Genomic DNA, 17,541 nt, shown 5'->3' on the forward strand with positions numbered 1-17,541 from the left:
ATGTGTATAACAGGGGACTGTCAACAATGAGTGTATATGTGTGTATAATTAATAGTCACTCCTGCATTGCGCGCGCGTGCTTGTGTGTGTGTGTGTTCCATTGTTGCCAAATCAGCTTTTTTAGAGCTAGCTCTGCTTTCTTTTTAGTAGCATTTGGCTGCAAAATTACTTACTTAGTTGGTGTCTGGAAGTATGACTTGTTTCACAATCGTTTGGCTTTTTTTGCTTTCCTTTCCTCGATTATAGGAAAGCATTAAAATCCTAGTTGATTAAAGGAATGTTATTTGAACTGAACTAAGCTTTGAAAACAAGCTTTAATAGCCCATGAAAATGTATTATTAGTGTGAATTAAAAAGCAAAATAAAGCAAACTAAACCATGTTGGTATGTATTAAAGACTCGGCAGCATAAACATATACAAGACCAAAAACATAGCTGTTAAATATAAACATTTAGGTGCCTTACTGGAAACGCTGTTGCAGCATAACTGACAGCAACAAGGCGTCACAACTTCACAATAATTAAGGAAGCTGTTCTAAGTAAACCAATCTTTGGTTTATGCAGGATTAATCAGTATTCGTATGCTTCACCATTGCAATAAAACCCGCACGCGACTGAAATGACGAGAGGAACACCTAACTTTTATCCAGCGCAGTAATTTGCTAAGATGTCAACCGCACTGCAATGCACATATGATTTGAAAGAAGCAATACTAATATGGGTTTCATTGATGCAAATTAGTTTTTACGTTAACATCTATGGTGATGCGTATCATCCTTTCAACTAATAAAAATGCTGGTGTGTTGTTTCCACATTATCAGAGGTATGTAATTCAAACAATGTTATACATTTACTGTCAATTGTTTGTACTACTGTTATGTCCAGCAAATTTCAAATGAAGAAAATAGATATAAATTCATGCTAGTCTGTTACACAGTATAATTATTGCAAAAATAAAGCTCCACATAATACGCCTTATTTAATTTCAAATTTTTTTCTGGAATTATTTTTGTAGACACATGTAGCTTATTTCGCCTTTGATAGTTGGCACCACTGATTTGTTCACTGAATTAAGAGTCATATACACTGTATTTGCCTTTTCGTTAATAAATATTGTTAACAAGGTTCATTGTTTAAATATTGGGAAATTTGCTGTTTGTGTACAATGCGTTTAATTTCAAAGCACTTGTATCACCTACACTGCCCAAGTGTTTGTTATCCTTTACAGGCCGAGAAAGATATATAAACGAAAGTTTATATATCAGTGTATATAAACTAAAGGCGAGGAGTCACATTTGATTGGAAAATTGGAGTAACGGAAATAACATACAGTCAAATCTGAACCGGTAGAAATTTAAAGGAATTCGCTTAAGATGTCGCGAAAAACAACTTGAAAACATTGGCATCCTGACTTTCAAAGAGAAGAATCTACTGATATTAAGAAACGTCGATATCCCCTTTGCCGTCAGTCATGAGCTAGACTAATAATAGCTTGAATAGATGCAGGTGAGCAATCATGCCTGCCATAATTGTGAATCAGACGAGGTTGTAACACATTATAACAGCTAACAAAATTACAGTCACTTGTCTGCTACGTTACTGAAATTTGAATAATGTTTTTTCCTTCATGAAGCATGTGTTTGATCGATTTGTGTTTTTATTACTTTCGGTGGAAATGTGTAGATTAGTATCACTGGAGTATTAGTTCTGTTACAGTTTTTAAGGATACTGGAAATTTGTTAAAGAAGACATAAACTTTCCCCGAAAGAAATAGGTAGCGAATAAAATATTAGTAATTTTGATTTCGGTTCAAGGAAGTTGAAGTTTTGCTTGATGTATCTTATTTTACATTGCTTTCAATCAAAAATAACAATATTTTATTACTGACGCTGCAGTACGTTTGAAAGTTTTAGCTGACATCTCTTGCAGTTGCCCTTTAAAATCATAATAACAGAAACAGGTTGCCACCGGCGAAATACATTAAAAGTTTTTCTGCGGTGCTAAACAAAATCTCTGAAAACCAGAGATTCTATTCTCGAATTCATTCATATACACTCTTATCCACACCTTTTACGTCAGTAGGCTTCGTGCTCCAAGTAGATAGTTTGTGTTAATTGTATGTTTTTGGTCGAAAAAACCTGCTCGTCGTGTAATTTGCGGACTGTAGTGAGCGATAAATTAGATATCGCATGGTAAATGTTTTATGATTATTTGAAGTGCTAAAACTTTACATTTGAGCAGTGCAGCAACTATTTCTATCAGCTAAAGATGAACAAAAAGTGTGCCAGGTGTGAAAAGACCGTGTATCCTATTGAAGAGTTAAAATGCTTGGACAAGGTAAGTGACACCCTCATATTTTTCATTGTTAAGGTGTATGTGTATATTGTCAATGCGTCTTTGACAGTTTCGCAATGACAAGTGTATTTGCTCTAAATCGACTTTAAGATGAAAGACGAGTTGTTGATAATGTCACTTGGGTTACTATGGTAAAGAAAACCGGTAAATTGTGCTAAGTAATTTGTCGTTTCATGGTGCTGTATACTGGACGTGAATGTTTCTTGTCCGATAACTGTGCTTACGTGAGTTATTTGTGCTTAATACAAATAATTAAGTTGGGACGTCTTGTGACGTATCCGAGTTGCTAAACTCAATGTGTACATAATTTAGGCATCATTTTCTTTAAAAACTCTAAACAGTTACTGTAGTTGTACCTATGTGTAATGTCATTGACTGGTTCGTTGCTTTGGTGTGTGTGTGTGTGTGTGTGTGTGTGTGTGTGTGTGTGTGTGTGTGTGTGTGTGTGTCCTTCTTGGAAGGGGGGGGGGGGACCGTAATGGAGTCTAGTTAGTTGTAATTGCTTCTTTCTGTTGTTCTATTATCTACTGGGTTACTTACCAACAGAAATTTGCGTTATTTATTTTGTCGTCCGTAGACCGTTTGGTAAAATAGTTTTGGGCATGTCAGAATCTTACACAAATAATGTATACATATAGAACATTAACGAAATAGGACAAGATGAGGATAGGGCAGGAAATAGACTATGGCCTAATCAAAGGAGCCATCCCAGCATCCACCTTGGCGACAAGGGGAAACTATGGAAAACCCAAGTCAGAGTGGCGGTACAGTTAATAAACGCCAGTCCTCCTGAATGAGAGTGCAGTACATAACACCGGAATAGCCGCCTGATACCGTACGACTCGCAAAATACTTAATCTATATTGTAAGTGCAACATCCACAGTAAGGAAATAAATGAAGAAAACAAAAACACTACTGGAAACGTGAACAAATCCTATGGCACTGCAGAAAATTACAAAATGCCCAGTAAGTCGCAGTGATTCTAGTTTGGCAAAAAATCATTACTCAGTAATATACAAATATGAGGTTCTAGTTAGTAAGACATTGTATACAGACGTAGACTGGGAAAGGGTGTTCCTTACTGCAAGAATTAGGTATATTGTTTAAGTACTTCAGGAGGAAAGACTTGTAACAGTGATGGTATTTCTGCCTTCCAAAAGTAAGAGTTGTCATAAAGATGTACGTACGAGGGAGATTTTTTTTATGGGCTTTGTAGTATGTTGTTCTAATGTCTGTGTACCATAAATTTCACTTTCTTTGCTGTCTATCATACTGAGTAGCTGAACTTGAATTGTGGTGGAGGATGTAATGTATGTTTCTAAAATAGTTTGTCTCCCTGTCATCCAGATGTACTGGATGTTTGGTTATGGTAAAGTTGGAGATTTTGACGCTGAATGTCAATTTTTTATTTATTTTTGTGGTCATGTTGGTATGATTTCAGCATGATCAGATTATGATACGGTAAGCTTCATATGAAGACACAGTTATGAATTTTGCACACAACTGTTGACAGACTTGTAACACTACGATATCTAACTGCTGTTCAAAAACTGAGGGATAACAAAATAGTGCCTTTGCATAAATTATAGTTAAAATAGTTGCTGGTGAGATTAACAGTAAACTATGTGCGTCCTAGAGGTATGGTTGGTTCTAGAGCAAAGTAATTTATCAGTATGCTTTCTTAGTGTGACAGACTATAACAATATGTTCAGGCTATGGATTCCTTACATTATAAGTAAGCATAACATTCAACCATAATGCAGTCTCCTCCAGTATGTATAGTATTACTGTAAGGTGGAAGAATACACTCGGTAGTTAAATTTTCAATAATAGTTGTTTGTTTGTGCCTGTAACTGTAAATAGTGCCATGGTGTGATGCAGTCAAACTTATCACAATAGACACACATGGCAAGTGTTTTTCCAAAGATATTGTGCGTAGAACTATTGTTTTATTATAAACAGAATTGTCTGGGTAGTAATTGGGTATTAGTCATCTGTCTGCAAGGTTTTGTTCTGTAAAAGATACTCCCCCCCCCCTTTCCCCTCTCCTATCTGAGGGCCACAAAATGGAAAGAGAGCCCATATGTGTCCAGGTGTGTGGTTTCCCTCAAAATTACACAAATACTGTATTATCTTGAACTATTCAAATTAACGAGAAAGTAGAATGTGAATTACTTACATAACTCCTTTCAGATTTAATAGAATTCAAATGAAGTGTCTTGTTAACATGGAAGTAAATTCCAAGGGAAAGAGATTAATAGGAAATCTACAATAAAATGTGTGTGCGCTGTGCTTCAATGATAGTAAATTTTTAAGTGCAACTTCCAATTTCAAATACCATCTCAAAAGTGCTTGACACTTTCAGAAATGTAAATCCAACATTTGCTGGTGAAAGGACCAGCAACTTAAATATGCAACTGTGGCAGAGACCTCAATAAATAACATTCAAAAATGTTGGGGTTGTAGTCTCATGGTCCAGCATGAATAAATTTGTTAAACACTGATTATCAGTAAGATTTCAGGATACCTGTACCTTAAGTTGAGGATAAATGTTAAACATACTCTGACCTGCTGAGTAATGTTTTGGAAAAAAAAGGTTTGTTGTGTCTTATGTAGAGAAGAGCCTGTGCAATTTTGCTCATTGTACAAGGACTGGCACAGAGAGAACTTCCTGGTTAATGTTAGTCAGACTGCAATGACTAGCAGCAGTAATAGTACAAGATAACCTTTACAGAGCACTGTAGGATGCCTTGTGGAGTATGTTTATAGATGTAGAGGTGCCATGTGAGATGCAGTGGTTAGAGTGTGTGTGTGTGTGTGTGTGTGTGTGTGTGTGTGTGTGTGTGTGTGTGTGTGTGTTCAGGATAATTTAGGTTAAGTAGTGTGTAAGCTTAGGGACTGATGACCTTAGCAGTTAAGTCCCATAAGATTTCACACACATTAAAAACTGTCTGTGCCGGTTCTTTCTGGGTGCCAGTTTCACTAACACACAAATGGCAGATAACAACTATACTCTGCCATTCACTCTAGTCCTGCTCAATAGAATCCATAAAATTCTCGGCATATGTTCAGTATGTCTTATTGTTTCATATTGTATCAGGATTCGTTTTCAGCGCTTAGCACCTACGCTCATAATCGCACAGTACACGACGTGGATAACATTAATTCTGTAAGATATATACCTCTAAATAGCTCCACATGGCATTATTGGTTTTATGAGACACGTTAAGTGTTTCTCCCACCTTACATGTTAGCGATGCGATCGCGCAGCATTAAATCACGCGCGTTTATACTGGCGCGTCACCATAGAAATGACACACTTTTTTAAACTCTGCAAAGTAGGCGCCTTATAGTGCAGGCCGTTGAGAACTGTTCAGTACAGATTTCCACAGAGCGCATTGCCAACACTATGAAGCCGTAGGGATGTGAAAGACAATCAGATTTTGTGATCGAGGGGGAGGTGGGAACTTAGGATTGGCTTGCGGGTTGTGCTTACTAGTAATTTGGACCTGCTACTGTATTTTCGTACATGTTTAATCGAGCTAACCTGTTATTTCACGTTCATCGCTTGATATCGAAATAATGTTAAATATTCACGAGTTGAGGAAAAAATCGCGAAAACGAAAACATTACAGCGAAAAATTGCGACGAAACTGACAACTTTTAGGATACAGTTAAAAGCGAAGAATTCGATATTACAATACTTCTTAAATTTGTAAAATGGGTATGTCAGTTCGGCGTGGTCGTAGTATAATTACTACGGTGTAATTATCCCAAGCAGCTATGAAACAGTACTGTTGATGATGCCTGAACTCTGGTATCATTGTGTTGTAAAGCTGTTTGCAGCACCCAAGGTATCAGAGTGAAATGACTACGACGACTGCAAAATCTGTACTAATGACATTTTGGCATGGAAACTTACTTGTCGCTTCGTGGGATGAATGGCTTTCTGTTGACAATACTATTCCAGGAGACGACCTCTGTGTTTAAGCATTGCCGTTCTACAAAATCAACAACCACTTGCACCTGTAGGGCGAGGAGAAAACGTAAGCGTTAAGGATGACTCCTCCACAGGCGTGTACAATCACAGATGGGCGCCGAAGCAAATCGTCAGTCCACACACGTAGGTTACCATCTTCATACCTATACACATCACTTCCGAGGAAGCTTCTCGTCAGATACTTTTTTACTGTTGTTCCGAAAGTTAAGCCTGAACTCACCCAGAGTAGAACCCTCAATCGATATAAAGTACGGTATACTGTGTATGTTGGAGCGCTCTCTTGCGACGATTGCTGAATGGTTCTCGTAGCTCGTCGCATATCACATTTATAAACTTAGCAAAGTAACCTTCGCGAGTTACTCGACAATATTACCCTTCAGCTGCTTTGACAGAACACTATAGTGGAGGTCCTACTCTAAAACGCACTATGTTTGCAGAGATTTATGTGAAACACTCAAACCTGAATGCTATCTCGAGATAAAAAAAAAAAAATAACAGCCGCCTTTGTACTTACTAGAAAACACAGGGGCACTGGTACTCAGTTCCATGTGAGGGGTCATCTGACACTAAAACAAAACACATCCAACAGATTCTGAAAGATTTTAATTGTTGCCTACACTGAAAGCGAATATCTCAAGCCATGAAGTAAGACTACAGGTCCGCTTGTATCAAAATATCTTTCATACCGGATGTTGATGCACATGTTCCCCTAATTCTTTTGAATAGTGTAGTCCACAGAGACTTCTTTTTCAGACTGATGACGAGCTGCACGCCAATTTAGAGTGGCGAAGTGTTTATTTCGTGTGGTGCGTCCATCAGGGTCCAAGGGATTATCAGGTTGCCACCGGTGTCTTCATCTTGACCTTCGAGGGTGATACCGTACCCGAGAAGGTCAAGGTGATGGTCTACTGCTGTGATGTAAAGCCATATATCCCTCCCCCGATGCGATGGTTTAAGTACTGGAAGTTCAGCCATATGTCTCCCTGCTGCACTTCCAGCATCACATGTTGAGATTGTGGACGTCCATCACATCCGAAAAATCTTTGTGCCCCGCCTCCCATCTGTATCTGCTGCAGAGAGTATCATTCACCTTGACCGCCAGACTGCAGGATTTCACAGAAGGAGAGGAATATTATGGAGTAAAAGACCCTGGACCGACTGACCTGCGCTGATGCTAAGGGAAAATGAGTGCATACATCCTGTGGCTATGACTTCCTCATATGCTGCTGCTGCTGCTGCTGCGAGAAGAGTTGTAGCCCCATCGGTTCCGCGAATTCCAGTCAGCTCTGAGCCACAAGGCTACACCTGCCCCCTTGATTGAGGGGAGCATCCCCCCCCCCCCCCCCCAAATTGCTCCTGCATAAACTACATCGGGAGCACTGCCCCCCGCACCCCACCCCCCTCCACCCTAACTATTTGGGACACCAGTCCGTAATTCTCAGCTGGAGAAGCTTAAGTCTTTCTCGACTCGTCTCTCCAGAAAGGGGTCCCTTGGGTCACTCCCTTCCCAGGTTTCTGCTAATGGGAAAGATGACGCCCGCCAGTGGCTGACGTGCTCAGAAGCAGCTGGTCGTAAGACTTCATGATCATCCACAGTCCTGGAGACTGAATCAGTGATTCCCTCCCAGCCAGAGAAACCTAAGGAGCAGCGAGAAAAGTCCAAAAAGAAGACCCCCGAACACCAAGGAAATTGCGGTGGCACCCACACCACCGCTACCTACAAGCTTTGTGTCTGGGGATAAGGTGGAGATTGTGGCCTCCGCTGAGGGCCTAGATCTCGCTGGACCCTCAGACGCAATGGATACAGACTGCTCATGCAATATGTTGGTAGCAGCAGGTGACTGAGGGGTAAACTGCCTCATTGAATGTTCCATGCCTTCCCAGTCTCACGATGTCATCCTCCAGTGGAATTGCGGCGGTTTTTTCCACTGCCTGGCTGAACTATGGCAACTGTGAAGCTTTACACCTGCTTTCTGCATTGCCTTCCAGGAAACCTGGTTCCCGGCAATGGGGACCCCTGCCCTCCGCGGCTGTAAGGGATATTACAGGAACCGTAGCGACTATAATAGAGAGTGAGGTGGAGTTTGCGTTTGTCCTGAACTCAGTTTGTAGTGAAACTGCGCCCCTTCAAACCCCTCTTGTAGCTGTGGCTGTCAGAATAAGGACGACACAGGAAATAACTGTCTGCAGTGTATATCTTCCTCCAGATGGGGCAGTACCCATGAATGTATTAGCTGTACTGATTCATCAACTCACTAAACCTTTCCTACATTTGGGAGATTTTAACATTCATAACGCATTATGGGGTGGCACTGTGCTTACTGGCGAAGTTAGAGATGACAAAACTTTACTGTCTCAGTTAGAACTCTGCCTCTTAAATACTGAGGCTGCCACACATTTCATTGTGGCTCGTGGTAGTTACTCGGACATTGACCTATCCATTTGCAGTCCAGGACTTCTCCCATCTATCCACTGGAGAGAATGTGACGACCTGTGTGGTAGTGACCACTTCCCCATCTTCCTGCCACTGCCCCGGCGTCAGGCCCACGGACGCCTGCCCAAATGGGCTTTAAACAAGGCATACTGGGAAACTTTCACCTCTGATGTCAGCGTTGAATCTTCCCCACTTGGTAACATCGATGTGATGGTTGAGCAGGTGACTACCACAATCGTTTCTGCAGCAGAAAACGCGATCCCTAGCTCTTTAGGGAGCCCCTGGCGAAAGACAGTCCCTTGGTGGTCGCCAGAAGGCGCTGAGGCAATTACAGGGCGTCGGCGAGCTCTACAGTAACATAAGAGGTACCATTTCCTAGAGCATCTGAGAGCCTTTAAGCGGCTCCGTGCCCGTGTACGCCAGCTTATCAAAAGACGGAAGCAGGAGTGTTGGGAGAGATACGTCTCGACCATTGAGTGCTATACGTCGCCTTCCCAAGTCTGGACGAAGATCAGACGTCTTTTTGGGTACCAGACTTCAACAGGTGTCCCTGGCATTAACATAAATGGCGTGTTATCTACCTACGCAAACGCGATTGCCGAGCGCTATGCTTGAGCCTGTGCGTCAGAGAACTACCCCCAGCCTTTCGCACCCTCAGACGGCGGATGGAAAGAAATGTCCTCTCGTTCGCTACACACTACAGTGAACCCTATAACACCCCATTTACAGAGTGGGAGCTCCTCAGTGCCCTTGCGCATTAACCCAACACTGCTCCTGGGCCAGATCGGATTCACAGTCAAATGATTAAACATCTCTTATCTGACTACAAGCGACATCTCATCATCTTCAACCGAATCTCTTGCGATTGCGTCTTTCCATCATAATAGCGGGAGTGCACCATCATTCCGGTGCTTAAACCCGGTAAAAACCCGCTTGATTTGGATAGCTATCGGCCCATCAGCCTCACCAACGTCCTTTGTAAGCTACTGGAATGTATGGTGTGTCCGTGTTTGGGTTTGGTCCTGGAGTTACGTGGCCTACTGGCTCCATGCCAGGGCAGCTTCTGCCAGGGTCGCTCTACCACTGATAATCTTGTGTCCCGCGAGTCTGCCATCTAAAGAGCCGTTTCCAGACACCAACACCTGGTTGCTGTCTTTCTTTTATTTACGAAAAACGTATGACACGACTTGCGACATCATATCCTTGCCACATTATACGAGTGGGGTCTCCGAGGCCCGCTCGAGTTTTTGAATAAAACTCGCTTCGTAATTTCCGTGTCCAAGTTGGTGCCTCCCATAGTTCGCCCCATATCCAGGAGAATGGGGTCCTGCAAGGCTCTGTATTGAGTGTGTTCTATTTTTAGTGGTCATTAATGGTCTAGCAGCAGCTGTAGGGCCGTCCGTCTGACCTTCTCTGTATGCAGACGACTTCTGCATTTCGTGCTGTTCAACCAGTACTGGTGTTGCTGAGCGGTGCCTACAGGGAGCCATCCACAAAGCGCAGTCATGGGCTCTAGCCCACGGCTTCCAGTTTTCGGCCGCTAAGTCGTGTGTCATGCATTTCTGTCGGCGTCGTACCGTTCATCCGGAACCAGAACTTTACCTTCATGACGATCCACGCACTAGCACCTCAATGCCCTCCGCTGCCTGAGCAACACCAACTGGGGTGCACATAGCATTACGCTGCTGTAGCTCTCCAGAGCCTTTGTTCAATCCCACCTTGACTCTGGGAGTGTGGTTTATGGTTCGGCGGCAACCTCAGTGCTGCGTTCACTCGACCCGTGCACCACTGTGGCGTTGGCCTAGTGACAGGAGCTTTTAGGACGAGTCCGGTAACCAGCGTCCTGCTGGAGGCTGGAGTCCCTCCATTGCAGGTTAGGCGTGCACAGTTGCTCTCCTGTTAGGTTGCACATGTTCGTAGTTTTCCTGTGCATCCGAATTACCGTCTCCTTTTCCCGCCCATGGCGGTTCATCTCCCTCATCGGTGGCCCAAGTCAGGGATTACAATTGCAGTTCATGTGCGATCCCTTCTCTCCGAACTGGAGTCTTTGCCTTTACCACCTATACTGTCAGCTCGCGGTAGCTGCGTGGTCAGAACGACAGGATGTCAGGCCACAGGGTCCAGGTTCGATTCCCGGCTGGGTCGGAGATTTTCTCCGCTCATGGACTGGGTGTTGTCCTAATCATCATTATTTCATCCCCATTGACACGCAAGTCGCCGAAGTGGCGTCAAATCGAAAGACTTGAACCCAGCGAACGGTCTACCTCACAGGAGGCCCTAGTCACACGACATTTATTTACCACCTATACTTCAGGTTCATTCACGAACACTTCCATTGTGGATACGTAGGCTGCGGCTTCGTCTGGACATTTTACATGGCCGTAAGGACTCGGTTAACCCTGTGACTCTCTGCTGTTACTTCCTCTCGATTCTCGACATTTACTGGGGCCATGAAGTGGTTTACACCGATGGCTAGATTGCTGATGGTCACGTTGGCTTTGCCTATGTCCATGCAGGACATTAAGAACAGCACTCCTTACCAGACGGCTGCAGTGTTTCCAGTGCAGAGCTGCCGGCCATGTCTTGTGCTCTTGAGCACATCCACGCATGCGAGTCGTTTCTGTTTTCTACTGACTCCTTGAGCAGCTTACAAGCTATCGACCAGTGCTACCCTCGTCATCCTTTGGTAGCGACCATACAGGATTCCACCTATGCCCTGGAACGGTCCAGTCGTTCAGTGTTGTTTGTCTGGACCCCAGGTCACTTCGAAATCCCAGGCAACGAACTTGCCAACAGGCTGGCCAAACAGGCTACACCGAAACCGCTTATGGAGATCAGCTTCTCTGCAACTGACTTGCGTTCAGTACTGTGCCGTGAGATTTTGCGCATTTGGGAGACAGAATGGCATAACTGCAGTACGCACAACGAGCTGTGTGCCATTAAGGAAACTAGGAATGTGTGGAAGATCTCCGTGCGCGCCTCTCGCAGGGACTCGGTGGTTCTCTGTCGGCTCCGCATTGACCCTACGTGGCTGACGCATGGTTACCTCCTCCGTCGCGAGGACCCACCCCAGCGTTGCTGTGGCTCACGAATGACGGTCGTACATCTCTTGCTGGACTGCCCACTTTTAAGCCGCTCTGCGGCGGACTTTTAACTTTCTCAGCACCCTACTTTCGGTGTTGAGCGACAATGCCTCAATAGTATCTTTAGTTTTAAGTTTTATTCGTGAAGGTGAGTTTTATCATTTGCTCCAAGTTTTAGCACATGTCCTTTGACCCTGTGTGTCCTCCACCCTAGTGCTTTCAGGGTGGAGGTTTTAATGTATTGCAGAGTGGCTGGCTGTTCCTTTTTAGACTCATGATCAACCAGCCATGGTAACCTGCATTCTTGTTTTAACCTCTTCTGCCTGTTTATTGCGTCTTTGTGGCTTTCTTGTCCCCTTTTGTCCATTTAAGTCTATGTTGCCCTTCAGTCATTGTTGTGATTTTTCCTTTCATTCTGTTTTGTGTTGTCTCATTGTCGTCTCCTCGCCCTTGTGGCATTGTTTACTTTGGAACAAGGGACCGATGACCTCGTAGTTTGGCCCCTTCCCCCCTCCCCCACCCCTCTTTTAAACCAACCAATTCACACTTGCAACGTGTGTGCCTCAGGTTCGACTTCTGGCCGTGATAGAGTTGTTAAACAAAAGTACGTCATTCACAAACATTCCCGTGAAGCGTGAATTACATGAAGAAGGAAAAATTAATTGTAATAGTTTTTATTGTAATCGATCTTGTCTAAGACTGTTAATTAAGAATCTCAGTTTACAATGATAACTGGATGTTTGTGCTTGATAGATAATTAGAAATAAAAACACGTGCGTATTTCATAGAAATGAAAATTGGTGTGTGCTTATTGGCATGTATTTTTATGAATTTAATATTTAAATGATGTACGTATTCGAAATGAACGTGAAAAAAGTTTGACGAGCGTAAGGATAATTATGCAGAAAGACTTGGACAAAATTTCTACTTGGTAGCTGCCAGAATGCGGATAAATGACAGTAACCAGCGATTACTGTCCTCTAGTGCTATTGGATTTTTTTCCCATCTTTGTCGATTTTACACTTAGCTGAAACGCTCCTTGAAGATGTACCCTTGTTTAATAATTTCGACTGATCAGGAATCGGACCCAGGTCCCCGAGGCGGCAGGCGAGGATTCTGCCACAGAGCCACTGCATCTCGAAAAATCGATCTTACCATAAGACAGTCAAGTCGCTCGACAAACTTAGAGGTCGATTTTCTCGAGAATTTTTGCGAGTAGCGTCGAACTGCTTTGGTAAATTAGAATTCTGAACGTCACGTATCACAAATACTAAAAAATTTCAAAATTCCGACTCCCGTGTGGTGTCCTTGTAAGATTGTGAATCGGTGTCCACGCACACAGCGCACATTTGCCGCATTTGAACAGCCGTATTATATATTCCACTCAGCCGCGTTTGCTGATAGCAAATGGAATTCCCAGAGGCTCTGTTAATTCCTTTTGATAATTCCACCAATAAAGGCGTGCGAGTTCGGAAAACTTGAATGTATCAGCTGTGCTAATCTCGGAAATTTTTGCATTCTGTTAACAACTGCAGGTAATGGTGTATCATAGAGTCGTTAAAGTTTCGAATAATAGGACCCAGTACATTATACTGGAGACAAAATTTTAAACGGAAACGAAAGTTACGTCGGCCGTGCTCGAGGGAAGAATAATAGAATACCTAAAGTTCCGGAGATAAACAGATACTCAGCAGGGCTATGAGTTTGCTTGTGATGCTGTTACCCATGGGAAAGAATCATCGTTTGACGAACGTAGGGATAGTTATGCAGAAAGACTTGGACAAAATTTCTATTAAGTAAATGACGATAAATGAAAGACAACGATCGTAACAAAGAGAGAACCTGGCAGTACAGGGTGGGGAAAATAAAAGCGGCACGGACGAGTGGATGAGATTGGACGGGAATGCATGCAGATAACCATACCCTCTGACGTACACACCACACGTACGCCCGCCACGTGATCCAGAGCATCGTGCCGGCTGTCAGAGTGAGTGGAGCAGTGCAAAGGGGCGATGGCACTCTCAATGGAGCAACGGGTGTACGTTGCGGAAAATTACGCGACAGCAAAGTCATGGAAACAGTATGCTCACTTGTTTTCTGAGAAGTTTACTGGTATCAGAGTGTGCCATGCAACGCTTACTTCGAAAATGGCGTCAGACAGAATCTGTGTTCAATGGGTCAAAAGACATTCGTAAACGTGGCCGTACGCTAGAAAATGTGGCTGCAGTTCACCAGAAAATTCTTTTTTACCATATGCCACAGTAGAATGTCTTGAAACACAAATAGTCCCGTATTCTTAAATTTTCCATTCGATGGTTGAGAAGGCCCAAGCTATTCCTTGAAAATAGGTGAAAGATCTGCACGTCCCTAAGTGTTTCTCTTCGTACACTGTGATTCGGAGGCTGTGTTCAATAGTAGGCCGCTCCAAAAGTGGCTGTCAGTTCAAAGACTGCAGGAAGGCAAGTGCCATATCTAGTATATCATTGCGGTGTTCAAAATAGCCTTCAGGTCGAGGACAACTTTCTGATTAAGTTTTTAGGCGGGAGCTGGTGGCAACTGCGTCACCACGACGTGATCATTACTGGATAAAATTTACACAGTACATGACGTTGAGATCAAGGTAGATGGATAAACGACACTACTGGCCATTAAAATTGCTACACCAAGAAGAAATGTAGATGATAAACGGGTATTCATTGGACAAATATATTATACTACAACTGACATGTGATTCCATTTTCACGCAATTTCGGTGCATAGATCCTAACAAAACAGTAACCAGAAGAACCACCTCTGGCCGTAATAACGGCATTGATACGCCTGGGCTTTGAGTCAAACAGAGCTTGGATGGTGTGTACAGGTACAGCTGCCCATGCAGCTTCAACACGATACCACAGTTCATCAAGAGCAGTGACTGGAGTAGAGGGACGAGCCAGTTGCTCGGCCACCATTGACCAGACGTTTTCAGTTGGTGAGAGATTGGAGAATGTGCTGGTCAGGGCAGCAGTCAAACATTTTCTGTATCCAGAAAGGTCCGTACAGGACCTGCAGCATGCAGTCGTGCATTATCCAGCTGAAATTTAGGGTTTCGCAGGGATAGAATGAAGGGTAGAGCCACGGGTCGTAACAAATCAGAAATGTAACGTCCACTGTTCAAAGTGCCGTCAACGCGAACAAGAGGCGACCGAGACGTGTAACCAATGGCACCCCATACCATCACGCCGGGTGATACGCCAGTATGGCGTTGACGAATACACGCTTCCACTGAGCGTTCACCGCGATGTCGCCAAACACGGATGCGACCATCATGATGATGTAAACAGAACCTGGATTCATCCGAAAAAATGACGTTTTGCCATTCGTGCACCCAGGTTCGTCGTTGAGTACACCATCACAGGCGCTCCTGTCTATGATGCAGTGTCAAGGGTAACCGCCCCATGGTCTCCGAGCTGGTAGTCCATGCTGCTGCAAACGTCGTCGAACTGTTCGTGCAGATGGTTGTTGTCTTGCAGACGTCCCCATCTACTGACTCAGGGATCAAGATGTGGCTGCACGATCCGTTACAGTCATGTGGATGAGATGCCTGTCATTTCGACTGCTAATGATACGAGGCCGTTCGGATCCAGCACGGCGTTCCATGTTACCCTCCTGAACCCGTCGATTCCATATTCTGCTAACAGTAATTGGATCTCGACCAACGCGAGCAGCAATGTCGCGATACGATAAACCGCAATCGCGATAGGCTACAACCCGACCTTTATCAAAGTCGGAAACGTGATGGTACGCATTTCTCCTCCTCACACGAGGCATCACAACAACGTTTCACTAGGCAACGCCGGTCAACTGCTGTTTGTGTATGAGAAATCGGTTGGAAACCTTCCTCATGTCAGCACGTTGTAGGTGTCGCCACCGGCGCCAACCTTACGTGAATGCCCTGAAAAGCTAATCATTTGCAACCACAGCATCTTGTTGCTGTCGGTTAAATTTCGCGTCTGTAGCACGTCATCTTCGTGGTGTAGCAATTTTAATGGCCATTCCCGATAGAATTGTTCGGCGAAAGTCCCACTTTCGCGGATAAGAGTATCCGCGCGGATCAACTTCAACTATGACTGGCTTCGAATGTGTCAGATATAGAGCATTTCATGTAGCTCCGTGAATCGATCGTTCAACCGCATTGACTGCAGGGCGGGTATAATGAGGCACCGGCTCTGTTGGTTTTGGATGGAAATGTAGGCAAGGTAAGCTGTATCTGTAGAGAAGAAATATCTTAATAAATCTTTGAAAACCGAACTACATTTAAACAGAAACTCTTCCATGAGTGTGTTAGAGAACCTTTCCTTTTTTTTTTCTGGGGCATACACAATCAGCACTGACCACAGCAGTTTGATGTAGCTTGGTATCGCAGGTCAAGTACTTGCATGCCGATAGATTGTGTATTCGTTTTAATTTGCTTGGGCCGGCCGGTGTGGCCGTGCGGTTGAAGGCGCTTCAGTCTGGAACCGCGTGACCGCTACGGCCGCAGGTTCGAATCCTGCCTCGGGCTTGGATGTGTGTGATGTCCTTAGGTTAGTTAGGTTTAAGTAGTTCTAAGTTCTAGGGGACTGATGACCACAGCAGTTAAGTCCCATAGTGCTCAGAGCCATTTGAACCATTTTAATTTGCTTGGATGTGCTCTGGGATACAGAAACATGTGACGTTCCACACATATCCTTGGTACTGTCATTAAACATTGTCCAAACTTAAAGGCTCATCAGAAAAAGAAATTTTCTAGCAAGTGTCACAACAAATGTTTGTATTATGCCCACTCGTTTGTCGGAGAAATACAACCTTTAACGAACTGGAAATGACTCAGGTGCTGAAAAAATTTCAACAAGTCTCAGGAGAAAAGTCTAGAAATGTGCCACGGAAGGGGGCATGCTATGAAGACAAACGTCGAGGCAGTCCCACTGGTAGTGAGATAAAAATGAAGTTTAGTGGATAGAGCCAACGGCCTTGCCACTGTGGCAATGCCGGTTCGTGTCAGATCACCGAAGTTAAGTTCTGTCGGGCTTGGCTAGCACTTGGATGGGTGACCATCCGGTCTGCCAAGTGCTGTTGGGAAGTGGAGCGCCTTGTAAGGCAAACTGAGGAGCTATGTGATTTAGAAGTAGTGCCTCCCGTCTCGTAAACTGATATACGGCTGGGAGAGCAGTGTGCTGACCACATGCCCCTCCATATCCGCGTCCAGTGACGCCTTTTGGTTGAGGATGACACGGCGGCCGGTCGGTACAGTTGGGCATTCCAAGGCCTGTTCGGACGGAGTTTAGTTGGGGATATTGGGCTATTGACCACCAATGGCTATGAAGTAGTAGTGTAGTAGTGACCAGTCCTCTTGGCCACCAGTCACAGTCATCCTTCAGTACAATTGTGATGGTACTATTGTCTTGTCACCATCCAGAACACCACCACCTTACTTCTTCTGCAGTTTGCATTGCCCTCCAAGAAACGCACTTCCCTGATAACAATTCTCCAGTGTTGTGTGGTTATCAGTCGTTTTGTTGGAACTGTCCTGGTTGCAAGAGGGCATCTGTAGGGATCTGTACTTTGATTCATACAGATGTCGTCAGTAAATGGATTCCCCTTCGTACTTCGTTGGAGGCAACAGCCGTTTGTAACGTTTACCTACTTAT

At 44.0% G+C, this 17,541-nt stretch overlaps 1 protein-coding gene across 2 annotated transcripts in view; it reads left to right on the plus strand.

The window, feature by feature from the left end:
• The first annotated feature begins 2,070 nt into the window (after positions 1-2,070).
• Positions 2,071-17,541, plus strand: part of LOC126470630 (LIM and SH3 domain protein Lasp-like) — a 170,176-nt gene continuing 154,705 nt past the window's right edge. For both annotated transcript variants that reach the window (XM_050098605.1, XM_050098604.1), the window contains exon 1: positions 2,071-2,336. In XM_050098605.1, the coding sequence (XP_049954562.1) occupies positions 2,268-2,336 (69 nt within the window). In that variant the 5' untranslated portion in view covers positions 2,071-2,267. The remainder of the gene's footprint in view (positions 2,337-17,541) is intronic.

Source organism: Schistocerca serialis, chromosome 3 (assembly GCF_023864345.2).
Source record: "Schistocerca serialis cubense isolate TAMUIC-IGC-003099 chromosome 3, iqSchSeri2.2, whole genome shotgun sequence".
NCBI lineage: Eukaryota > Metazoa > Arthropoda > Insecta > Orthoptera > Acrididae > Schistocerca > Schistocerca serialis.